We start from the raw sequence: 26449 nt of genomic DNA, 5'->3' as shown, positions 1-26449 counted from the left end.
GGGCAATCTACTTCCGTAGTGATACTGCCTCGGAAACCCAAGGAGGGGTCGCTATGAGTCGGGTCTGACTTGACGGCACATAACAACAACAACAGTAGACCTTATGAGGGGGACATAGAATGCCCTGGCAGAAACTTAATGCTGCATAGTCTTTATGGCACCTAGCACACCAGACTACTAAAAGAGTTTTTTGATTCTTGGGCATTTTGCTTAATGTATAATTTTAAATCTATATAGTCATAAATAGTAAAGTGATAGTTTGAAAATCTTCTTAAGTTATATACATTAAATATAAATATTTAAAATTCTAAAAATTTGCCTGTTAAAAATTTAAAAATGACATCATGATTCTCTGCCTATATATTTGCATGCCTACATGTAAAATAATCATCCATGAGCATATGATCTCAGTGAAAATCCCAAGTTTTAAATTTTGATTTATCATAAACTGTAGTAGTATATTTTTTAAGCTCTTTGCAGAAGAATGAATTTCTGTATCCATACTTTGTGTAGGTACTGTAACAAACGGAAAAAAAACAAAAACTATTGATTCCAACTCATGGTGACTCTATGTGTTACAGAATAGAACTGTTCCATAGGATTTTCCTAGTTGGTTATCTTTATGGGAACAGATCTCCAGGCCTTTCTTCTGTGGTGCCTCTGGGTGAGTTTGAACCACCAACCTTGAAGTTAGTAGATGAGCACAGTTTCTGCCACCCAGGCCCTTAGATACTTTAAACTCACTGCCGCCGAGTTGGATCCAACTCATAGTGACCTCTCCTTGGGTTTCTGAGGCAGTATCACTACGGAAGTACTTCCCAGGCTTCCTTCTGAGGAGTGACTAGTGGGTTTGAACTGCCACCTTTCTGGGTAGCAGTCAATGCCTTAGGCACTACGCCATCAGAGCTCCTTTAGGTACTTTAGGTTCTAGTAATTTTTATACTACCATTTAGTGAATTGGAGTCCCTGGGTGCTGCAAACAGTTTGTGTGCTCGGCTGCTAACCATGTGGTTGGAGGTTCACCCAGAGATGTCTTGGAAGAAAGGCCTGGTGATCTGCTTCCAAAACATCAGCCATGGAAAACCTTGTGAAGCATAGTTCTACTTTGGCACACATGGGGTCACCATGTGAATGGCAAATGAACTCAACAGCAGCTGGTTTTATGTAGTGTGTTGTGAAAGACTATTGAGAATATCACCAATACCTTGTGGTCATAAAGCTTTATCCATTTACTATATTCGGGTTTGTTTATTAGGAGATGTAAGCAATTTTAAAAAGGTGACATTGTCCACCTCCAAATAAAAATATGTTAACAAAAATCTCAAGATCAGCTGTTTTCTTCCAGTAAGTATATGATTAAAAAGCAAAACCTAACTGTTTATTAACTGTTATCTTCCTAGTACTATATTATCTTCTGTGTATTTCTTGCTTTATAAAGCCATTAGTCACTGGATAACTGCTGGAAACAGTGATGACTTGCTCCACTAGACAGACTGAATATTGTGCTTGATGAATATTGTTCATTGCTTCTAAATACAAATTTCAGTTTGATGACTTAAGTAGACTGTTACTGCCATTAGTGTCAGCATGGAAGCTGAGAAAAAGCAGGCAGATAGTCTAGTACAGAGAAGAATTTTTTAAATAGATAAGGATGAACCTTTTCTTCTTTACTTTAGGCCATTGAACACCCAGTTCGAACCAATCAGATTCCACGTCAGATTCCTGAGCAGTCGTTCTATACAAAGCCCTTGCCTGGTATTATCATGGGAGGGATTTTACCATTTGGATGCATCTTTATACAGCTTTTCTTCATTCTGAATAGCATTTGGTAAGCTGTGGCCAAAGTCCTGTTATTCCACTGCCATTATGTGTAATCCTAGCTTTCTCTTTTTGTTCATATGGATTATTTCATCTTATTCATGAAAGCCGTTCTCCAATAACCAGGCAACTTAAGGTTATTTTACCTTTTCCAAATGAGAAAACGAGTAATAGTTATAAATTGAAAGCTTGTTACTTCTTGTTAATTCTCAGAACTTTTCCCATTTTACAGAGATGAAAATGAGATTTTTGAGGTTATTTTGCCTCTGTCAGCTGCCATGTGACAGAATATTAACTTAACGTTTATCCAAACCAATGTTCTTGAAAGCTAATTTGTACTGCTTCAGAGAGAAGATACTCTTGAGTTCTTGATAGAGGGGATTTGAGCAAGCATTAGAGGAAGTGTTGAGCTAGATCACTGAGTCTTTTCCAATCCCAAGACTCTCATTCTTTGATTCTTGTTTGCATGGAAAAATTCATAATGGTAATTTTGAGATACTCTATTATAGTATGTGTATTGTAGTGTATTATGATCGTTATTTGATCACATTAACATATGTTATAGAAGGTGACAGGGTTTGAGTTAGAACTAAAGAGTTTTAGTGATTAGAACTTATCTTTCCTTCCAGATTGTTAAGTAATGTTACAAATTCCATTATTTTGTCTCGTATGATGAGAAACCTTATGTATCAAAGGTAGCCTTTTGTTACTTTGGCTCTGCTTTTCTATTAATTTTTTTATCAAATGAGTCACTAGTAGATAAGTCAAAAACAAAACAAAACCCACTGCCATCAAGTTGATTCCAACTCATAGTGACCCACCAATAGCATATTTGAGTAAATGTGAGTCCCATAGCAGTTACTTCTCATTTTTTCCCCTTCTCTACCTGTGAAGGAAGATGAAGTCCATTGACGTTGCCATAGCCTTTCTTCCCCTGCCTGACTCCTATCACCATCTAAACCTATCAGAATTTGTCTTGTTTGATTAGTTAAGAGAAACAGCAAACATTTTCATTTCAGGAAAAATGAAAATAATGTATCTTTTATTGCATCAGAGAGCAAATATTTGTAATTTTATCAGTATGTCAATTTGGTTGTAGGTCTCATCAGATGTATTACATGTTTGGCTTCCTATTTCTGGTGTTTATCATTTTGGTTATTACATGTTCTGAAGCAACTATACTTCTTTGCTACTTCCACTTATGTGCAGAGGTATGTAGTAACAATAATTTATTTTACTTACACATTTTTATTTGTAGATTTAGTTGTAATTTTGTCATACAGCAAGCTTGAGTATTATTAATTGAAATAATTTCATGATATAAATTGATTCGTAAATCAAATGTTAGCCCTCTTTAGGATTAAATTAAGATAGTACCTAGTTCGTTATATTTATTTAGAGCTTACTATTAGAGATTATAAAATGTTAGTTTCCTGAGGGTAGCACATTATAAATGGAGTTGTGCTAAATTTTCATTGTTGAATTTTTTAGATGTCTTACTTAAAAATTAATAGTATTTTTATAATATGGATATTTCTAGACTCCAGATTTAGTAAAAATAGATGTTCTAAGTGGAAAATTTCATTTAAAAAGTTTCAGTGATTACATTTTAATGAACTATATTCATAGCAGTATATCAAATGATGACATCCCTATACAATAGTTAGAATTAAATTTTAAAGATTTGTGTTAAATTCATTCCTTTGTAGTAATTTCTATACAGGAGATGATATCTAAGTTTGTTAAACTTGGTATGCTCTTATTTTTAAGTTGAGGTGAAATTTACATAACATAAAAAAATTGACATTTAATACAGTTCACAGTGTTTTGCACCCACTACCTCTGACTAGGTCCAAAACTTTTCATTACCTTTAAATAAAAAACTCCATACCCATTAAGCACTTATTTTCCTTCTCTCTTACAAGGCCCTGGCAACCACTAATCTGCTTTCTATAGATTTACTTATTCTGGACATTTCATATAAGTAGAATCATAAAATACATGACCTTTTATGCCTGACTTCTTTCACTTAGCATAATTTTTTGAAGTTCATGTGCATTGTAGCATATATCAGTACTTCATTACATTTTATAGCTAAATAACACTCCATTGTATATATATGCCATCATTTGTTGATCCAGTTTTTGGTTGGTATTTTGTGGTGTTTCTACTTTTTAGCTATTTTTCTACCTTTTAGCTATTGTGAGTAGTGCTTCTATGAACATTGGTGTACAGGTATTTTTTTGAGTACCTGTTTTCAGTTCTTTTGGGTATATACCCAGGAGTGGAATCACTAGGTCACATAAGTCTGTGTTTAACTTTTGAGAATCAGCCAGCTATTTTCCATAACAGCCAAATGATTTTACATTCCAGCCATCAGTGTCCAAAAAGTTCCAATTTCTCCCTATCCTCACCAACACTTAATTTCCTGTTATTTTGATTGAGGGCTTCAAACAGATTCTTCTATCAGCCATGGCCAAGGAAGCAAAACTAGAACAGACTCAGATTTTTAAAATTTGGTGAACCAGAATGATAACCAGAATGGGAAAAATTACAGGTTGAAATCCTGCTAGAAACTTAATGTCCCTCTTAGAAAATAAGTCAGGGCTGCACATTACATACTAACCAAATCCCTTGCCTTTGGGATTTTGAGCAGAGCTGTGAATAGCAGTGCCCCACTCAAAGATGGGAGTTGATCACCCCACTTTGAATGTGTGTCACTCTCCACAATCCAGTAATCCAGTTTCATGTATCAGGCTTCTGAAAGGACTCACTGTACACCTTCCAAATCTCCCGTTCCAAGGCTTTGACCCATAATTTTTCCCATTTCAGTTATCATTCTAGATCACTAAAATTTTTAAAATTTGGGTCTGTTCTGGTTTCATTTCATCACCCGTGACTGAACTGGTTTAAACCAGTTTGGAGCCCTGTTTTGATTATGGTTATCCTAGTAGGTGTGCGATAGTATTTTTATGGTAGTTTTGATTTACATTTCCCTAATAACTAAAGTCATGGAAGAAAGATGTGGCAGTGTGCTTCAATAAAGATTATACCCTTGAAAGCCGTATTAGGGGTATTTCTAAAGAACTGACAGCAGTAGGTTTGGCTATTTTTGTTTGTGTTTTGGTTTTAATGACTAATGGTGCTGAATGTCTTTTCACATGCTTGTTCGCCATTTTTATACCGTTTGCCCGATTTTGATGTAGAGCAATTTACCTTTGTTTTTCTTCTGTTTCTTGTGCTTTTAGTGTCATATGTGAGAGTCTGTTGCCAATTCCAAGGTCATGAAGAATGTCTTCATGTTTTTTTTCTAAGTTTTATAATTTTAGCCCTTAAATAAGTTACTAATCCACTTTTTAGTTCATTTTTTTGGATTTGAAAGAATGATTTCTTGATACAATGAGTACAAGATTTCACTGAAACTGGAACAGTTGACAAAATATGGTTGAACTTAATTAAACCTTCAAGGGAAGTTAGAGAGTCAGACAAAGTAAATGAGTGGAGAGGCCCAGGATTGGTTTGAAATAAACAAAAAGGATAATAGAATTTCAGTATGAGTATCTCCTGATCCCTCCCAGCATTTAGTCAGCCCTCATTCTCCCAACCCTCACCCTCTGAAGCATCTACCAAATCAAAAGCCGCCTTTTTCTGTATTGCAGGTATAAGTCAACCCAATATTACCACTTTAGACATGTTACAAAGCAAAACGTTTATCTCATTTGAGGGTGGAAGGTACACACTGAGGTGCACACTGGTTGTCACCTACATGGTGTCAACACACATGGTAGTACCTTTAACCAGATCAGATCTGCTATCACTATGACCTGTTATATGGGCCTGTAGCTCAGTCATTGTACCCAATTTGCTGCACTAAATTGTCAATGCATTCTGTCAGCACAATGGATTTTGAGCTTCAGATTTTCTGAACATTTCTAAAAAGCCGTTAAAGATGATATAGTACAGAACTGTATTTCAGAAGTATAGACATTAGAGAGGACTGTTGATTGTAAAAGGAGCTCTGGTGGTATAGTGGTTAAGGCATTTGGCTACTAACCAGAAATGTGGTGGTTCAAACCCATCATCTGCTCCACAAAAGAAAGATGAGGCAGTATGCTTCCATAAAGATTTACAGGCTTGGGAACCCCAGTGGGGGTCGCTGTGAGTTGGAATCAACTTGATGGCAGTGAGTTTGAGTTTGGGAATTGGTTTTAAAGTATACCTTCAATGGCTCTTTGTGGGACCTCTTTTTGGACGTACAGAGATGAGCAGAGGAAATGTTAGAATGTCAGAATATATGACAGGTGAGGAGAGGCAGAGGAACAAAGGAGGTGGTCTAGCCACAAGGATAACACACTTAACCATCCATGTTCCAAGAGAAGTCGGGGTGGGGGAGGTAAAGAAAAAATGTGTGTGTGTGTAAACCAAACTCACTGCCATTGAGACGATCCCAACTCATAGTGAGCTCCCCCCCCGGGTTTCCGAGGAGGTAAATCTTTACAGAAGTAGATTGCCCAGTCTTCCTTCTGTGGAGTGGCTGGTGGGTTTAGAACTGCCAACCTTCTGGTTAACAGTCAAATGCCTTAGGCACTATGCCACCAGAGCTCCTTTATATATATATGTATGTATATATTTGTTGTTGTTATGTGCCATCAAGTCGGACCCCACTCATAGTGACCCCTCCTTGGGTTTCTGAGGCAATATCAGTACCAAAGTAGATTGCCCAACCTTCCTTCCGAGGAGTGGCTGGGTCTGAACCGCCATCCTTCTGGTTAGCAGTCAAATGCCTTAGGTACTACACTACCAGAGCTCCCATATATATAGATTTATAAAACCAAACCAAACACTGCCATCAAGTCGGATCCAACTCGTGTGTGTGTGTGTGTGTGTGTGTGCGTCAGAAGGAAGGTTCCTTCCGAGGAGTGGCTGGGTCTGAACCGCCATCCTTCTGGTTAGCAGTCAAATGCCTTAGGTACTACACTACCAGAGCTCCCATATATATAGATTTATAAAACCAAACCAAACACTGCCATCAAGTCGGATCCAACTCGTGTGTGTGTGTGCGTGTTTTTACTCCTCAGAAGGAAGGTTGGACAGTCTACTTCTGTAGTGATACTGCCTTGGAATCCCAAGGAGGGGTTGCTATCTGACTCAATGGTACATAACATATATATGTATATATATACATATGTGTGTGTGTGTGTGTGTGTGTGTATACACAAAACTCTCTCTGCCGTCAAGTTGGATCTGACTTACAGTGACCACTCCTTGGGTTTCCAAGGAATGGCTGGTAGGTTTGAACTGCCAGCCTTCTGATTAGCAGTCAGATACTTTAGGCACTACACCACCAGAGCTCTCGTATATACACAAGTCAAAAGAAAAAGAATTTCATACAAAACATTATCAAAATGGAAAACACTAAATGCAAACTGGTGGCAAGTAAGTCTATAGCCTATTGTGACGAGCCCTTCCAGCATTAATCAGGTTTCTTCTCATCTGTTAACCTCAAGGTTATTTACAGAGGTGGTGACTTCTGCAAGAGTCTCTCCTGGGAGCGGGTAGGCAGGCTTCAGTCATTGGTTTCAGGATCTCTCTGCACCATGTAGGCATCCAAGTCGGGATCCAGGTGTCCTTTCATTTTCAACAGGTACACATCCAACTGGTTGTCCAGCGGCTGGCTCCTTGGTCAGTATAGAGCAAGAAAGGGCACTGTCCCTCATCCATGGCCTAGGCCTCTGTCTCCAAATCCCCCTCTTCCCTAACCTATCATATCCCAACTTCTACCACAAATTCTTCACACCCTATGCCTCTGCTCCCAGGACCTCCACAAACTTGGAACACTACCTGTTCTTAAGCTCATTCAGGGAGCTATGGCTCATCCACCTCACAGCAGGGTTTGACCTCAGAGTGACATTCCACCCCTAAGTAGGGTTCTCATAGCACATCCCCCATGTAGTCGTCCTCTAGGCAAGCCTCTCTGGATCATGGGCAGACCTTATCTTCCAAACCCCTGGCCACACCCTATGGGTCAGCATGACTGCCTGGATGTTACTCTTACTTAAGCACTGCCTTAAGCTGTGCTTAAGTTTAGTGCCTAGACAAAGAGGGTCTGTTCTCTGTCTGCTGGAACCAGTCTTCTATTTCTGGCAGTGGCTAGCTACTGTTGTTGCTGTGTTAAAGCCCAGATACTCACTGGCAACTGCTGTTTGTTCTTCAGTATAGTAGTAAAGCAATTGCTATTGAGTCAGTTCCGATTCATGGCAACTCCATGTGTATCAGAGTAAAACTGTGTTCCATGGGGTTTTCAGTGGCTGAGTTTTGGAAGTAGATTGCCAGGCCTTTGTTCTTTTAGTTAATTTTTATATGCTGTGAGGTATGGATCATTCTTTTGCATGTGGAAATCCAGTTGTCCCAGCACTGTTTGTTAAATAGACTTCTTTCCCCATCAAGTGGACTTGGCACCTTTGTCAAATACCAATTTGCTATAAATGTTAGGTTTATTTTTGGCTTTATCAATTCTATTCCGTCAGTCTCTATACCTGCTCTTATGCCAATACCACACAGTTTTAATTACAATGGCTTTGTAGTTTTTGAAACCAGGAAGTGTGATTTCCTCCAATCTTGTTTTCTTCTACAGTATTGTTCTGGTTATTTCTGGCTCCTTGCACTTCCACATGAATTTGAGAATCACCTTTTCTATTTCTGCAAAAAAGGCCATTGGAATCTTGTTAAGGATTACATTGAATCTAGCTCTTTTTGGAAAGTATTCCCATCTTACCAGTCTTAAGTGTTCTAGTCTATGAACACAGGATGTCTTTCCATTTATTTAGATCTTTAATTTTTTTTCAGCAATATTTTTTAGCTCTCCGTATACAAGCTTTTCACTTTCTGGCTAAATTTATTCCTAAGTATTTTATTCTTTTGGATGCTATTACAAATAGAATTATTTTTGTTTCCTTTCGGATTGTTTATTGCTGGTGTATGAAAACACATTGATTTTTGTGTATTGATCTTGTACCCTGAAGTTTTGCTGAATTCATTTATTAGTTCTAATAGTGTTTTTTCAACTCATAGTGACTCCAAAAGAGACATGGGATCTCTATAAGTCAAAATTGGCTCAATGGCACCTAACAATAATAGTTTTTCTGTAGATTCTTTGGGATTTTCTAAACTTAGTGTGCTTTTTAAATCATGTTATTACAAAATGTTGGAGAGATCGTGAAGTGTTTTCTGAAAGATTTCCTACTAATCTATATGCCATTTTACAGAAAAGCTGTTTCAGTAGCCTATCTTGTTTAAATTATGTTAGTACTGAGAATGGATTTCAAACAAACCTTAAAAGAATAATCTTCTTTCTAATTTGGGGTTGACTAGACTTTAAGTAGGAGCTCTGGTAGCATAGTGCCTAAGGCACTTGACTGCTAACCAGAAGGCTGGCAGTTCAAATCCACCAGCCACTCCTCGGAAGGAAGGTTGGGCAATCCTACTTCCGTAGTGATACTGCCTCGGAAACCCAAGGAGGGGTCGCTATGAGTCGGGGCCGACTCGACGGCAAATAACAACAACAACAGACTTTAAGTAATACTGATTTTTAGCCATATAAGTAAGCTGTTTCTACATTGTTTTCTTTCAGAAGCATAGATTTTGAATTATAGCCTAATGCTACATTATTCATAAACTGTTCAACGTTTTTCCAGTTTTTTAGCCAGTCTTTTAAAAAAAGACAAAAAACACTGCCATCTAGTCGATTCCAACTCATAGCAACCCCCGTTGGCTGTCCAAGGCTGTAAATCTTTACAGAAGTAGGTTGCCCCATCTTCTTTCCATGGAGCAGGTGGTGGGTTTGAACTGCCAACCTTCTGGTTAACAGCCAAATGCCTTATCCACTACACCACCAGAGCTTCTTTTCCCAAGATTGAGGAGGAAAGGGAGGGCTTTTTAGCATCTTTATTGAGGAGGGAAATAGGTAAAGTTCAAATAGGAGAAAGAATGGGACAGCAAAAATTAGATTTTAGGGACTATTTTACTTAGTTTGTTTGCTTTGTAACTTTATTCTGCTACCTGTTATCTATTACTTGGAAAGTAATTCTTGTTCGTTAATTTTTTTTCTTTTCTATATAGGATTATCATTGGCAGTGGCGTTCATTCCTTACCAGTGGCTTTACTGCTGTTTATTTCTTAGTGTATGCAATACACTACTTCTTTTCAAAACTGCAAATCACAGGAACAGCAAGTACAATTTTGTACTTTGGTTATACCATGATAATGGTTTTGATCTTCTTTCTTTTTACAGGTAAGAATTGAAATGATTATTGTTCATTAAGTTTTTAGACAACTAATTTGTGATTGTTTTCCTCTTACAAAACCCATGGTTTCTGTTATTCAGTGTTCCTATATTTAGTCTTCAACACAACTAAGCATCATTGTTCAACTCACCTCTGAGTTGAATATCAGTAAACTGAAGATGGTGAAACAGAACCTAAAGAAAAAAGGCTGAATTGGGTTCATCATGCTAAAAGCATAGTGGGTCCTGATAAATCTCAATAGTTTCCCTCTCTTAACCCCTTTGTGGTACAGAGTCTTTTGCCCATTTCAGAAATAGGGTACATAGCTATAGCTACCTAAGTTTAGCAGTAAGTAGAGATTGGTGAAGTCAAAGTGAGTTTGAGAATAAGGCAAGATGCTAGTAGGGCACTCCTTCTTGGAAGTTTTAAATTCTAAAGTTTTTATTTCTTTTTTACAATCCAAGTACCTAATGGCACATAGCATGTATTGATGGTTATTTTGTTTATGTATGTCTTTTCCATCCAACTAGGTAAAAGTTTTCTATATTTCAAAGCTCTATAGGTGCTTGGTAAACAGTTATAGAGTGAGTGAGTGAACAATAATAATAAAATGAGACCTTTTTTTGGTCACAATAGACAAATCACAATATTACATTCAACATACATCTGAAATTTTCTCTGAGATTGTCTTGGATGCATGTGAAGAGCTATAGAAGCCAAAAAGAATTTTTTTTTTAAGATCTATTCTACTTTTTATTCATCTGTTAACATTTAAGAGCATCATGTAAAGTTTTGATGTCCCCCAGCTGTTGTATCAGTGCACGGCAGGCTTCAGACACTTCATCCATTCTGTGTGACAGGTCACTGATGGCACATAGTAGTAGGACGACTGTGTGTCTTGGCACTATATGATAGAATTATTGGAATCCACAGCCATAAATCTTAGTAAATTGTCTGTAAACAACAGTGGTCTATGAAACAAGAATTACTTTCTTGGTGTATTTGTGTGTCCATAAATGCATATATAGAATAATTTATTCCATGCCTATGCAAAAAATAATGATCTTAGTGAATATCTGCTCTTTTTCCCGGCATATGGTAAAGAAAATGATAGTTCAGAAATGACCCAAACTTTATTGTTCCTGACATTTAAAGTGTCATATTTTCACACAGAGTAAAACAAATTTTGTAATCTAAGTTCTGATTCACATCAGATTGAATCAGCCAGTTAAGTTAATAAATTTTAGTATATTTCACCATGTGAAAAAAGTTATATTTCAGGGAGTGGTGAACACTTTAAATATATTGCATTTTTCTAAAGTAGGGTATGTCCATATTAGCTCAGAAATCCAAACTGACACCATTTTATTTAAGTCAGTCCATCTTACAAAACAAATATAGTTTTCTATCACATAAGGAAAGAATCTGTTTTTAGTATGTACATTATATCAGCCCCATGTTAAAAATAATATAAAGCAGTTAACTTTCTTAGGGTTGCCAGGATGGTGATAAAAATGTTTTTCTCATCTTAAAATATCTTTTCCTGTGACCTTGAAATTCTGGCTAAGCACAAGGTTATTTAAATATATTTCTGCTCCCCTGTTAGTTTTCCAGCCCATAATAAACCTTTTGAATATCTGAAATGTGTATCTGTATGCACTCTAAGACACATACAGTGCCTTACATACTGTAGGTACTTGGTATGTACAGTATATGAATGAGTATAACATAGTTCATAACTTCCCATAGTCATCTCCCACATCTTTTCTGTTGTTTTAGAAAATCTCTATATATTATATGTAAAACGATTGTGAAAACCATGAGGACTTTAAATATGAAAATTACATAAACTCAAAAAAACCAAACTCAGTACCATCTAGTCAGATCCAACTCATAGCGACTTCTCCCTGGGTTTCCAAGGCGGTATCACTATGGAAATAGATTGCCCAACCTTCCTTCTGAGGAGTGGCTGGTGAGTTTGAACCACCAGCCTTCTGGTTAGCAGTCAAATGCCTTAGGCACAATGCCACCAGAATTACATAGGGTATATTATATTACCTTACATATTTTTCTACATCCTCACCTACTGAATGTTTCCTAAGAGATAATCCTGGAAAAAATGGTATACCTTAGTTTATGTTTTAAGTTTGTTGGGTGATTTCAAAATCCAGTGTATATATTTTACAAAACAGAGTCTTCAAATCTGTGTTTAGTAAGCCTGAGCATGTTGTTGTTATGTGCTGTCGAGTCGGACCCAACTCATAGCGACCCCTCCTTGGGTTTCTGAGGCAGTATCGCTTCGGAAGTAGATTGCCTCATCTTCCTTCCGAAGAGTGGCTGGTCGGTTTGAACCGCCAGCCTTCTGGTTAGCAGTCAAGTGCCTTAGGCACTATGCTACCAGAGCTCCCAAGCCTGAGCATATTATAGTATAAAATATTGCTACACTTGAAAGCAGAGAAAATTGAACTTGAGTTCTAGCTGAGTTCATTTACCAGCTGCTTGACTATGAGACAGGCATATTAAAAGTGTCTAGCATTGAAATTGTTTGGAATCAGACTGGTGAAGTAACCTGAAAATCAAGGCATACATTTTTTCATCACTTATCTATCTCATTTGCTTTATATGACAGACTATGGAGGTAGCTGTTGTTGTTGTTGTTGTTATTTGCTGTCGAGTCAGCCCTGACTCACAGCGACCCCTCCTTGGGTTTTCGAGGCAGTGTCACTACGGAAGTAGGATTGCCCAACCTTTCTTCCAAGGAGTGGCTGGTGGGTTTGAACCGCCAGCCTTCTGGTTAGCAGTCAAGTGCCTTAGGCACTGTGCTACCAGAGCTCCTTCTCTATTTAACAAGATAAATAAATGGGCTTGGAAAACGATAGGCCTGTAAGGTGAACAGTAACACGAGGGAGGTACACACTCCTTAGAACAGTCAATCATACAAGATCAAAAGGGCAGCATTTGCCCAGGGATGAAGCTCAGAAGGTAGGAAGGGATAAGAAAGAAGGATGAATGGAATCAGAAACCCAACGGGAAAGTGGGAAGAGTGCTTTTACTTTGTGGGGATTGCTGTCAGTGTATGACAAAATGTGTATGAATCGTTGAATGGAAAACTAATTAGCTCTATAAACTTTCATCCAAACCGCAATTTAAAAAAAAAAAAAAGAGGAAGAAATGGGCTTGGAGCTGACCCAGCTGAATCTGTAACAGGGTTGTTGCTCTCCTCTGTGATCCTGTGTAGCCACTTACATTTAGCTGTGGCGCATCTTTGCTTTTACCCTAATACATAACTCCTAACATTTTGTAAACAATATTTAGTTGTTTTATTTTACTGTAGCTCTTTGAAAATTAAGACTCCCAGTAACTATACTTAGAAAATATCCAATTTAATTACTTTTTTTCCCCCTTTTATAGGAACAATTGGCTTCTTTGCGTGCTTTTGGTTTGTTACCAAAATATACAGTGTGGTGAAGGTAGACTGAAGAGGCCCAGTGTGTCCAGTTAAAACAGAAATAAATTAAATTCTTCATCAACAAAGGCCTGTTGTGACTACCTTGAGTTTTATCAGACTTACTGGCCTAGTGATTTCATCAGAAGCAACATAATTCTAAATACATCTCTTTCCATACACCTGTTCCCACAAAATGTATTTTCAGCACCAAAACATTTGTATTGTGATTTGATTAAGTATATTTTCAGTTGTTCTCAGTGAAGAGCAAATTTAAATATTATGTGCATTTGTAAATACAATAGCTTAGAAATTTTCAGCACTTCTAATGGCAGAATAGAGGAGGCCATATGAAATAATACTGATAAAATTCAAGACAGTTGATTGTAAATAGAATTTTCTAGGCTCGGTAGGTGGAAAGAATTATTTTTCTTTAAAGGAAATAACTTTTTATCATGGCAATTTTGAAGGATGATTCCTATGATGTGTTCATTGGGGGATGTGGCTTTTAAAAAAAATCTTGTAATGGTTGTAACTGTTCATATCTTTTACTTTTCTGTGTTGACTTCATTATTCCCATGGTATTGGCCTTTTAAACTATGTGCCTCTGAGTCTTTCAATTTATAAATTTGTTATCTTAATAAATATTGTAAAAACATCGACATTGCATCATTACTTGTTATATATTCAAGGAGATTCTATAAATACAAATCTACTTACCAAGGGATGTTTTAAAATGATTTATCTGCTTTATCAGATTTTACTGAATTTTGTTAATGTCATGCTTTTTGAGTTTTGTTCTAAATAAAATTCCAGTCTCTTGGGTTTTATGACAATTCTAAAATCTTCATTGTTAGGCTTTAATGGAAATTTAAGTCACATATATCTGGCCACATTATGGCGAAGTTCAGTACTGAACATGGACTTTCTACCTACTTTGTCATTTAGGATTTTACATTTTTGTTTTGTTTTTCAGAACACAGTATTTTTTTCTTTTTTAAAAAGAATTCAGTTCTTAAAATCTATACATTATATACACTAGCAAGTCTTCATCTTTTCCTTTTAATTACATTGTCCTAATTTGGATTTCATAGTTTTATTTCCTAGAGTTAAGATTGAAATAAGTATTTCTGTTTTACATTCATCTGACAAATTGAAATTAATTTACGTGGAACATAGAAATTTGGGATAATTCTAGAGATTTTAGTCTGCTTGTATCTATGAAAATAGTCATTTGTATTTTAGGAGCTGAAAGCTTACTGCAAATCAGATACCATCATTAAATTTACAGCTAAAATTCCTTAACTGTTGTTTATGATGTTGCTGGGTTTAAACTGAATAATTTTATGTTAATAACCTTTTTTTACATAAATCCGACCAACATGTTTGAATAGTGAAATCATAGTATTGTCGTTGTATAAGGAGCCCTAGCTATTTTAACCTCTCACATAGAGGATTTAAGATAGAAAAATTCCTTTCAAATTTATTTCCAGTATCTCTTATAGAGTATTTAGTTTGTGTACAGTGCTTTTATTCTTGTATATGTAATTCAGTTAAGGTACAAAACAAACAAAAATTTATATACAAACTTCTAATTGAGACACCAAACTGGTTTTGTTAGTCAAGGTTAAGTTTCTTCGATTTTATTTTTCCTTCAGTGAACAATTAGTCTAGTGATTAAAACAGTCAACTTTATTGGTTTGATAGAATGTTTATGTATTTTTTGTTTATACTTTGATAATCTTGGGACTTGTGCCTTTTCACTTATACTTTGAAGTAATCATATTTCACGCTTAAATAATAGAGGCAACTGGGAAAATAAAAGTATTAAAGGAAAAGATTTAGGAGGGAGGAAAGATAATGAAGAAAACATTCAAAAGGAAGGCAAGAGAATTGGTGAGAAGGGAAACAGAAAAAAATGAGCCTCTTCTATGACTTTGATCATGACTCTTCAGGAGATAGCTGCCATGATTTGTTTAAGATATTTTCCAGGGGAAAAGTGCCCTGGCTAAGTCATGTAGTAGTGGTTGGTTAGAATCTGTAGACTTTTTTCCATAGTTCAATCGTACCCCAGGAAGGTAAGAATTCTGTTGCATTGTGAAGTGTGAGAGACTAGGAACCCCAGGGAGAAGTCTTTTCTGTGTTCCAGAACAACTGAAAAGTGTGTGGAGGAAAAGAGCATGTAGTGAGGGCCACGGAACAAGATGACTGAGGTATTTTCCTGCTTGAGAAATGTTAGAGAGTTTCATTCTTTTTGTCTGATAATCCAGTGTCTACCTGGGTCATTTATAGGATCTATCCATTTTGCAGGACTGGTCCTAAGCACCATGTTAAAGAAAGTAGCATTCTGTCTTCAGCCTGACATCCTTGCCCAAAACATAAGGAAGACAGCCCATGCTTTCCTATGGTACCCTGGGTACCAAAGGACTCCTACAACTTCTTGTTCCTGCTGTTCTCTCAATGCAGATTTGTTTACAACCTCACCCATCTTTGTTCCAGTCTATTCAAGAATCGTTTCTCCTGCTATGTCCCAATTTCTGTCTTCGGTTTTCTCTTCTACTATATGTTCAGATCCTTTCTCTCCTTGCTGTTTTTAAGGACATAAAACATATTTCCATGTTTTTTTTTTATTAATAAAACTTATCTCTTGACCCATTTCTCCATCTTCTGCCCCTTGTTTTTGTCCCATCTGTCTTTGACATCTTGGCTTCTCACTCTCCCAGAAAAATGCTGAGGTCTCCAGAAACTACCTGATCATCACCTGCAGTGGGTACTTCTCAGTCCTTATTTTGTTAGGTGTTTTTTGCACACAATTACTCAGTCTCTCCTTGAAACCTGTCCTTAAAGCAGTGTTTCTCCATATCTTAGCTGTGAACCTCCTACATAGAATCTCAAGGAGATTATCACAGAAATGCCCTGACCTAGAGATGTGTTCTGGAGAAGTGCATTAAAACAGGAAAGCCTGTGATTTTCCAGCTCGTTTCATTGTCATTCTGTGACTTCTGTCAGTTTCTTTCCTGCCCACCCAGTAACAGTTGTTCTGCCCTAGCCCATCTTTGGCCTACTTGCCACTTGGTTTTCTCTGTTTAATTTCTTGCTCTTGTTTTTATAACCATTACCTACATCTCCAGCTATAGCTAACTGCTTGCTGGATGTCACTAAGTGTTCCTCAGGAACCTCAAATTCATTATGTACAAAAGAAACTTCCTTTCTCTCCATACTCAAACCTGTTCCTCATCTGGAGTCTATCTCAATAAGAGCCATTCATCCTAGACCATGAGCTGAAAACTCAGAGCATCCTAGGCACCCCTCCAGTTAGTCATGAAGTATGCATTTTACCTCTAAAATCCCCAAGTCCATTGCTTCCTCTCTGCCCCCTCCACCTCTGGACACTACACTGTCTCCGCCAGCTGACTGCAGGGCTTCTGGTTGGTCTCACTGTTCCTCACGTGGTGCTCTGCATTGAAACCTGCAGGAGATGCCAGAATGGTAGAAATGCACCACTACTCACCTCCCTCCAGAATATGTTCCATCACCACCAAACTGTTTACTCAAGTGTGGTTGTTAAGGCTGTGTGCTAACTTGGCTGGGCCTAGTTTTGAGTGGCTGGGATGTAGTTATTCCCCATGGTGAGACTTGTAATCAGCTCCATAGTGCAATCTACTGGAGCACCTGAGTAGCTGCCTTAAGGATGTGGTCTACTTCCAGTATGTAAGAAGCAGCTTTGGGGATGGTCTGCAGCTTTTTGGCATGCTTGGACCATGCATGTAGCCAAGTCTTCATTCAGTACCTGCCATGCCCTGCCAATCTTGGGACTTTTTCTGGACTTGAATTTGAGCTTGTCGTGTTGTTTGATAATCTTGGGACTGCCTTTTCTTTTGTCAACCTTGGGGTTGCCAGCCTCAGCAGCCAGCAGCTGCCTGAGTTAAGCTTCCAGTTTCAGAGGGCGGGGAGCAAGAGACAGCTGAAGCCCAAGGTCGAGGGTCTTGCACCCTTAGAGCCTGGCACTTTAAACTCGGACTTCTAGCCTCCAGAACTGTAAGAGAATAAACTCCTGTTTGTTCAAGCCAGCCACCCATTTGTGATATTTCTGTTAGAGTGGCACAAAGTAACTAAAGCACTCATGTCTGTCCAGAAAAGGGTCTCCCAGAGATTTAAAAAATAAAAACAAAAAATTTTAATGTTAAAACATATCAAAAGTAAAGCTAACTTAAGCTATTTCAGACGGTCATAAATTTTACTATATCCAGTGTATAGCACATTAGAATTTATGATAGAATTTGGTTGCAAGAAAACCTAAAACCTTTTCAAATGCATTTGCTTCAAAGTTCTGTATAACATACTGACCTCATGCTGCCAGAAGTCTTGTTTTAGTGATAAAAATACCAAAACAAAAAGTTACATTTTATTTTAACACAGGTCTGCTTTACTTGTTTTATTACACCTTATAATGATGCTGTTCTAGTGGAAAACAAAGGATACTAAGGATTCTCTCTTCTTTACCAGAATCCTGTAGCACTAAAGTCAAAACCATCCATTGAATGTCACAGGGAATTCTTTTCTTTGATCACTGTTAAGTCAGTGACCCCTGTTGGAAGAAACTCAGTGTTTTGTGTCTGGGGTGGTGCTTCTCTGGCCTGGGGTCCCACGCAGTCACGGGACAGCCTTGTGATTAACAAGGCAGCAAGAGTGTTAGCACCATGACTGGGTTTCTCTGAGAGCAATTGTAGAGAATTAGACCCACAGAGAATAAAAAGGCTTTATCTGGGCTAGGGTTGTACTCCTGGGTGAAGTCATTGTTTTGTTTGAGACATCCTCTTTCTGGATCACCAAAATTCCTCAGAAAACCAATGAACCACAAGTATTGGGAAAGGTTTTTAAAAACCCTCATAAACAAACAGGTTTTTTACTTCATATTTTACAAGATAATTATTTCTTAGGTGTCTATCTTACCACATAAAATAACAAGTAAGCTCTTTTGGGACTGGGCCCTATGTTACTTATCTTGGTTGCCATGGTGCTGGGAACACAGGAGGCAATTACATGTTTTTTAAATTAATTGAATGCTTCAGAATCTTTGTCCTTTTCCTGTTACTTCAGAATTTACCTAACTAGGTGTCATTTATCCAGTGTCCTAACTCTTGACTAATTTGATAATCTAAGCAATGCCAACATATAAAGTAATCTTTATAATGTCATTTAACATTTGCATTTTAAATTTTGTGGTTGACAGTACTTTAAATGAAAGGATTGCCTTTTAGGTAATGAGACAGTTTGAGGGGAGTCGGTGAACATATGCCTTTCTTTATCCATCACACCATATAAAGTACAAAACTTCTACATGGATGCAGCCCAGATGTTCCTAAATGCTCGTAAATGGGCATCTAGTTACCTTGTTCTATTTGATGTTGACTTGAAAATTACTAATACCTCCATTTTTGCAATATCTTCTACTTTTCAAAAACCTTTACTATCTAAAGATTATGTAATGGTACAAACCCCAAAACATTTAAAAAATCATAAAGCAGCATACATTTACCAAGCCAAACCCACTGTTGTCAAGTCAATTCTGACTCATAGCAACCCCCATCGGGTTTCTGAGGTGGTAAATCTTTACAGAAGTAGATTGGCCAGTCTTCCTTCTGCGGAAGGACTGGTGGGTTTGAACCACCAACCTGGTTAGCAGTCAGATACCTTAGGTACTGTGCTCCTGGAGCTCCTTATAAAACAGCATATGTCTTAGTTAAAGATGTCTTTTAATGATCAACTAATAGGAGGCTTTATAAAGTCCTACTTTTCGGTCTTTAATGAACAGAATAGCCTTTATTAACATGATATATTCCTGACCTTCTGCCTATGGATAGCACCAAAACCAAATCAGACTCAGTGCCATGGAATCAATTTCTTGTATTTAGGGACAATTAGAAGATGGTAAAACAAAGACAAAACCAAATTCACTGTCATCAAATAGATTCCAACTCATAGTGACCTCTATTGGGTTTCCAAGGCTGTAAATCTTTATGGAAGCAGACTGCCTCATCTTTGTTCTGTGGAGCGGCTGCTGGGTTCAAACCACTGACCTTTTGGTTAGCAGCCAAATGCCTTAACCACTACACCACCAGAGCTCCTTCTATGGATAGCAGGACATTAAATTTATGTTATAAAAAATATTTTTTTCCATGTTTATATTTTTCTTCCTCTAGCCCAAATAAATGACCATCATAAATCTCAGCCTACAATGGGCTCAGTATGTAGAAAATAATGTTCTTTGCCAGATTTTTTTACTTCGATAGAAGCAAAGCCTTCTTTCTGATTTGTTCCTTCCTTAACTATTAACTAATCTGAAATCAAAATGCATTGTTTCTATATGTTCCTTTACCTTTTGAAATTCTTCTGGATTTCTTTAGCCCCCTCATTTGGACTTCTTACCTGCTTTTTTTCCCATTTGATTATCTTTGTTTCCCCTTCATTCTTTGACCCACTGATGTAGTTGACATTCCCATTAATAATGTACTCTTTTACTTTGTAAGGAAAACACAACCGTGGATATTTTTAGCAAAAACACAGTCTAAGTAACATGAATGGTCTTTATCATGATAAATAGCACTATAATGGGTCATATAGTTAATTTCTCTAAAAATAGTTAAGAATATATTGATATGAGTTGAAAAGGATAGATTTAAAGATTATAGTTATATTTACTTTATAAAAGATAATATTTACAGTTAACAAAGTTCAAATCTGGTTGCCTAATACAAGCTAAATATTTTTTGGTTAGCATTATTATTCAAGAAAAATTTAGGTCAGTTCAGAGTGAACAAGGGTCTTTTGGCTAATGCTAAATAGAGCCAGGCAAGTTGTGCTGTAACATTTTAACTGTGACCATCTCATATACAAGAGCTCTAGTGGTACAGTGGTTAAAGCAGTCACCTGTGAACCAGAAGGTCAGAGGTTCAAACCCACCAGTTGCTCCACAGAAGAAAAAGGAGGCAGCCTGTATCTGTGAGTATTTATAGCCTTGGAAAACCCTGTGGGGCAGTTCTACTCTGTCCTATAGAGTTGCTGTGAGTCGCAGTCGACTCGATGGCAGATTTTTTTTTTTTTAATCTCTTATACAGTATGCCATGAACTTGGGTAACACTAGGGGCAACCATAATGTAGAGAGTTGCTGCCCACTTCGATACTTCACCATGCTAGGAGGAAAGAGCTGGAGATTGACCCTGCCAGCCCCTCAGAACCCACCCCATGACACTGCTGCTGAGCCATGGCTATCTCACAGACCTCCACCACCAGGACTTAGAAGACACCTTCCCCACACTTATCACTGCTCAGCACTGGATGTGAGTTTGAAGAACTTGATCAACTCGTACAGGAGAGGGCACACGACAAAACTGATGAAATTGCAGAATCAAAGCAGCAGAATCTTTCAGGACATCAAGAAACCAGATGGTAAGGATTGGGAACACCTGAGTGCCGTGGCATTTGCTTTGCACGTAGGGAAAATGTAAATCAGTCATTGCTGGAATGGCACAAACTAGCCACCATCAAAAATGACCAACCACTCATAGGACTTCCTTGAGATATTTAATAAATCCATGGGAGAATTGGGTGATCAGTTGGGTGCAAGATGCAGGAAGAGCTAGGAATCTGGCATGGTGGAGCGTCTTTGACAAACACACCCTGAGAAACAGTGGCAACTAGAGACAAGCCTCAGCCTGGCTCTCCCAGAGCCGAGGAGGGTGATTTTGGGCTTTGCACCAATGCAGTTAACACATCTTTAGGTTACCTCCAACCGTTCTAGATGCTGTCCACCATCTCTGTAAACCTCCTGCCCAAAATGTGTGTGTGTGTGTGCAAAATCCCAACAGAGATACTGTGGCAGGGACACAGGCTTTAGTGTCAGATGGGCGCATGTTGCAGTCCTGCTCTAGCACTAGTAAGCAAATCCCTTTCAATGTTTAGCCTTTGACCAAAGTAATCCTTTTTCATCCTCTGAACCCATAGTAATTCATTACCTACTAACATTGGAAAGCTCTTCTATTGTTGTCTTAAACATTACACAAATTGTTATTTGACTTTACATGCTTATCCTCCCATGTAGATGACAAACTTCTCAAGGGCAGGAACTACCACTTAATTCATCTTTGATTCACGTTCAGGGCATAATAGTACTTTGCATATAGTAGGTGTTCTATAAATATTTGTTGATTTAAACTAGGAATTTAGATGATAATACTGATTTTAAATATTTAAATTATTGTTTAGTGTAATGGCTTAAAGACACCATTTCAATATTTTGTTTAGTTTTAAGATTCCAGAACGTGCTATTTTGATTCCATAAAATTATGCATTTTAATGCATATCCAGCAACGTTGTCTTGTACACTTGTTCTATGTTCGTTGACAGTTGTTAAAACAAATCAGCACTGGCAGAACTTGGCCAGCTCCTCTCTACACTTGGTTTGAACTGTTACCCGTGGAACCAGCCCAAACATAAAGCTACAAAGAGGCTAATTGAAATCAGAATGCTGGGTCATTTCTCATTCAAACAAAACAGATGGCCCTCCTTGCCACACTTCTGTCAAACTTGGGGGAGAAATGATTAAATGCATTTTTAACTCCCACACATGCTTACTCGACTCCTTAAAGGAATTACACATAGCTGTTGAAATGCTGGGGGTGGGGAAGGAAAGGCTTTTTTTAAAAAATAGCAGAGTTTGTTTCTTTTATATGGAAGCTTTAAGTAAAAAGCACTTCAACGGGCATACTCAGTATCACAGAATTATCAACAGCTTCCTGAATATTTCTATTAATTTTTATGTATTTAAATTTTCCTTTGGTGTAGAGAATTCATCCACATGTTACAAATTCAATGTACGAAAGAATATAGGGGACAGTAAGTCCCTTTCAACTCCCAACCACTGAGTTCTCTTCCCTGGAGACAACCACTGTTAACAGTTTTCTATGTATCTTTCCTGAAATTGAATATTTTTAAATGATATACTGGAAAACTCTGACTTAGGTACCTATTCAATTGGAAATACTAAAAAAAAAAAAATTTGGTTTCAAAATTTGGCATGGGTTTTCACAAAAGCAATTTTGCATGAACGCCCATAAGATATGTGTTTGGGGTATTAATACAGAGCATCAGCAGCAGTGTTATTAAATAGCATTAAGTATTAATATTAAGTATTGTGATAGTTAATATGTAAAGTGACATTTGGGGAAAGGAATGAGTATATTCAGATATTTGAAAAGGAAACTATTGTTTCATTTCTCAACTACCAGTAGTGTGTACATGATAAACAAAAACCCTAAAAAAATAATTGCCAAAATCCAACTAATGGATATACATACCATCTAATTCTAAACGTTGCTACATAGAAATGTGCCCCCCTATTAATAATCTTTTTTTTAAAAAATTACAAAAACACTGATCCCTGGCTGAAATGTGTAATTGACAGTATATCTTGATGCTTCCATCCCAGTTGGGCGCTCCTGGCATCTGACCCAATGTTCTCCTGTGTGCTATCTCTCACCTCCCTGCCCACTACCTTGATTTTATCAGACCTTGTTGTTGTTGTTGTTATGTGCCCTCGAGTCAAACCCGACTCATAGCGACCCCTCCTTGGGTTTCCGAGGCAGTATCACTACAGAAATAGGATTGCCCAACCTTCCTTCCGAGGAGTGGCTGGTGGGTTTAAACCGCCAGCCATCTGGTTAGCAGGCAAGTGTCTTATCCACTATGCTACCAGAGCTCCCTTATCAGACCTTAGTTTCAGGAAAAGTCATGATGTTGTGTATTTCTACCTTAAGTGTCAACTTTATTTTAATTCCTTTTTTAAAAAAATTTCTTTCAAAGTAGTTGCATTTTTTTAACTCTATAAGTAATAATGAAATGATAACCTTTATTCCTTGTACATACAAAAATAAAAAGGATCCCTATGAACAGGTGGGGAAGCATACTGTAGTCCCCTCTCAACACTTTTGAAATAGCTCCACTGAGCTATTTATAAAATAAACTGAGGTGGATGCATCTTCATTCACCCAGAAGGTCAGCAGTGTGGCTAAGTTTCTGCCTCTGGAGTAGCCCCATCTGGGCTGGTTTGAAGCTCACCCACCCTTTATTATTTCCCTCACCTAAGCCCAGGGCTGTGTGGAGGGAAACCGAGTTATAGGGCCCTGTTAGGTGCCTCAGGAAACTCTCCCATCTCAGGCTTTTGGCACCTCCCAGCAACCCAATCCAAATGTATACTTGAAGCCTCCCTTTGGAAGGAAGGACAGACCTCTTGCAGGGCAAGAGTTGCCCTATTATCCTAGAAGATGTAGCCTATTTAAAAGCTGTGAAAATCTGTAAAACTTGCTTTTATACTTTCTGACTTAATTTTATATCGAAATGTTTAATCTTTAGGTTGCTATAGTTATGGATGAGTAAATATAAGGCAAATTCTTTTGGCAAGTGACAAAAGACTAAAAGGGAATTGGGTAATGATTGTATTGTCCCTCACAATACTTGTGCTATGCAAACACAGTGGTTTGGCATTTGCAATATTCTAATTTTACCAGGTTTTCTGTACATTATATACATTATAAAGAGTGACATTCCTTATTTTCCTCAAAATCATAATGTGACCATTATGACAAGAAGAAACTGTGAAAGGAGATGCCAGAGTCGTTGGGAGTACAGAGAATGTCATATCCCTAATCTTGCTCGCTCCCAAGCATCTAAGCAAGAACTGACTTGTAGTTTGTTTTGAGGATGTGAGTTGGTGTCTGGCTACCAAAGCCAAACCCATACTCACTGCATCAGTTGATTCCAACCCATAGCAACCCCTATTGGGTTTCCTAGGCAGTAAATCTTTATGGAAGTAGATTGCCCCATCTTCCTTCCACTGAGCAGCTGATGGATTTTAACTGACAACTTTCTGGTTAGCAGTCAAATGCCTTAGGCAGTGTGCCACCAGAGCTCCACTTTGATTGGCTAGTGGGAGGCAAGTCTGATTCCTTTCAGTCAAAGGAAGGGACAGTAGTGGAAAATGGTTTGGAGGTTGACCAAGCAATCAGTGCCCATATCGTGGAATCTGCTGGTTGAGGAATCCAGATCTACTGGTCTGCTGGTGAACAGAAACTGTTCCGGTTTCCTAGTACCGCTCTGACAAGAATATACCACAAATGGGATGGCTTGAGGAAACAGGAGTTTATTCTCTTACAGTTTGGAGGCTTTAGGTCTAAGTTCAAAGTGCCAGGCTCTAGGGGCTGGATGAAAGACCCTCAACCTTAGGCTTCAGCTCTGCCTCCTGCTCCCGGCCCACTGAAACTGGAGCTTTTCTTCATTCAGCTGCTGGCTGCTGAGACTGACAAGCCCAAGGTCGACAAGGAAAAAGGCACAGTCTCGATGTTACCAAACCACACGGCAGGCCATTAATTCAAGTCCATTGGAAGTCCCAACATTGGCAGAGGATGGCAGGCTGCTGAACAACGACACTGCTACATGCAGGGTCCAAGCGTGCCATAAGCTAGAGACCATTTTCAAAGCTGCTTCCTATATACGAGAAGCAGACTAACTTACCAAAGCAGCTACTCAGCTGCTTATTGGAGATCCCACCATGGAGGTGATTGCCAGTCTCATCATGGGGAATAACCACCACCAGCTGCCCAGCCACTAAGCCAGGCCCAACCAAGTTGACGTACAACTTTACCACAGAAACCGAAACCAAAAACTAAACCCATTGCCAATGAGTTGAGTGTGACTCCTAGAGACTCTATAGGACAGAGTAGAACTGCCCCTATAGGGTTTCCAAGGCTGTGAAACCAAGCCTATGAACATCCTTTGAGCACTGGAGGAGAAAAACCCAGGTGGTTGTGTTACCTAGGTATGTCATGGGAAGGGAAGTTCCAGAACTCTCAGTGTTGACAAGCAATAATTCTCAACAAGCTGAACAGTTGCATCCCTGTCTTGTCTTCAAAGAGAATTTGATGAGCTCCTTAACCAAAGGCAGGTTTTAGAAGCTACTCTGGGCCACTCCTCGGAAGGAAGGTCGGGCAATCTACTTCCGTAGTGATACTGCCTCGGAAACCCAAGCAGGGGTCTCTATGAGTCAGTCCGACTTGACGGCACATAACAACTGGGTTTGGAGCACAAGGAAAGCCTGCGGCAGGAGAGCCTCCTAATGGAATATGGCTGAAATAAGACTCCTGACAGACATCTCCTCACAGGGGCGGGGGTGCAGATGGGGGTGTAGGTGGGGGTGGGGAGCCCACATTTGGAAGCCAGAGATCAAAGCGTCCCACCTTACTGATATGAAAGGACATCCTGCTGCTCAACAGGGGCTTCTGATCTGTAGCTCCCACTAGGGAACAGATTGACTTTGTAATTTCCTATGCTTTCTGGCAGGCTCTGAGGTGCATGCTGGGTGTGTGTTGGCCAGGTATTTTCTGAAGAAAATGGTCCATATGATTAAGCATCTTATTCACATAAAAATAAATGTAAGGTTTTCTAGAGAATAAATAAAACTTCCTTCTTTTTTCTTTCCCTTGCCTCTTTCTTTCCCACTCCACACCCAGAGGAAGCATCCATAACTCCTCAACTGTTGACTAGTAATCAAAGCACCTTTCTCCAAAGGGAAGCAGAACACAGATCTTGTTCTTTCTAGCAAGAATCATTTCTTTACCTTCTTTCTTACTTCCTTCTTTCTTTTTGTTGTTGAGATTATTGTAGAGTCATGTGCAGTTGTAAGAAATAATACAGAGAGGTCCCAGTTTCCCCCAACAGTGACATCTTGTCAAACAATAGTTGTTGTTGTTGTTGTTATGTGCCATCGAGTTGGACCCGACTCATAGCGACCCCTCCTTGGGTTTCTGAGGCAGTATCACTACGGAAGTAGATTGCCCAATCTTCCTTCCTA

General features: G+C 38.4%; 1 protein-coding gene across 1 annotated transcript in view; it reads left to right on the top strand.

Annotated features, from left to right (window-relative positions):
- TM9SF2 (transmembrane 9 superfamily member 2) overlaps nt 1-13579 on the top strand; it is an 86444-nt gene extending 72865 nt beyond the window's left edge. The window contains 4 exon segments of the mRNA XM_007948169.1: nt 1677-1828; nt 2918-3029; nt 9937-10108; nt 13512-13579. Of these exon segments, the coding sequence (XP_007946360.1) occupies nt 1677-1828; nt 2918-3029; nt 9937-10108; nt 13512-13579 (504 nt within the window).
- Nucleotides 13580-26449: the final 12870 nt, after the last annotated feature.

Source organism: Orycteropus afer, unplaced genomic scaffold (genome assembly GCF_000298275.1).
Source record: "Orycteropus afer afer isolate SDZICR_OR568_19922 unplaced genomic scaffold, OryAfe1.0 scaffold00206, whole genome shotgun sequence".
Taxonomy (NCBI): domain Eukaryota; kingdom Metazoa; phylum Chordata; class Mammalia; order Tubulidentata; family Orycteropodidae; genus Orycteropus; species Orycteropus afer.
The sequence above is the reverse complement of the archived record's forward strand: the minus strand, read 5'-3'. Positions and strand labels throughout refer to the sequence as shown.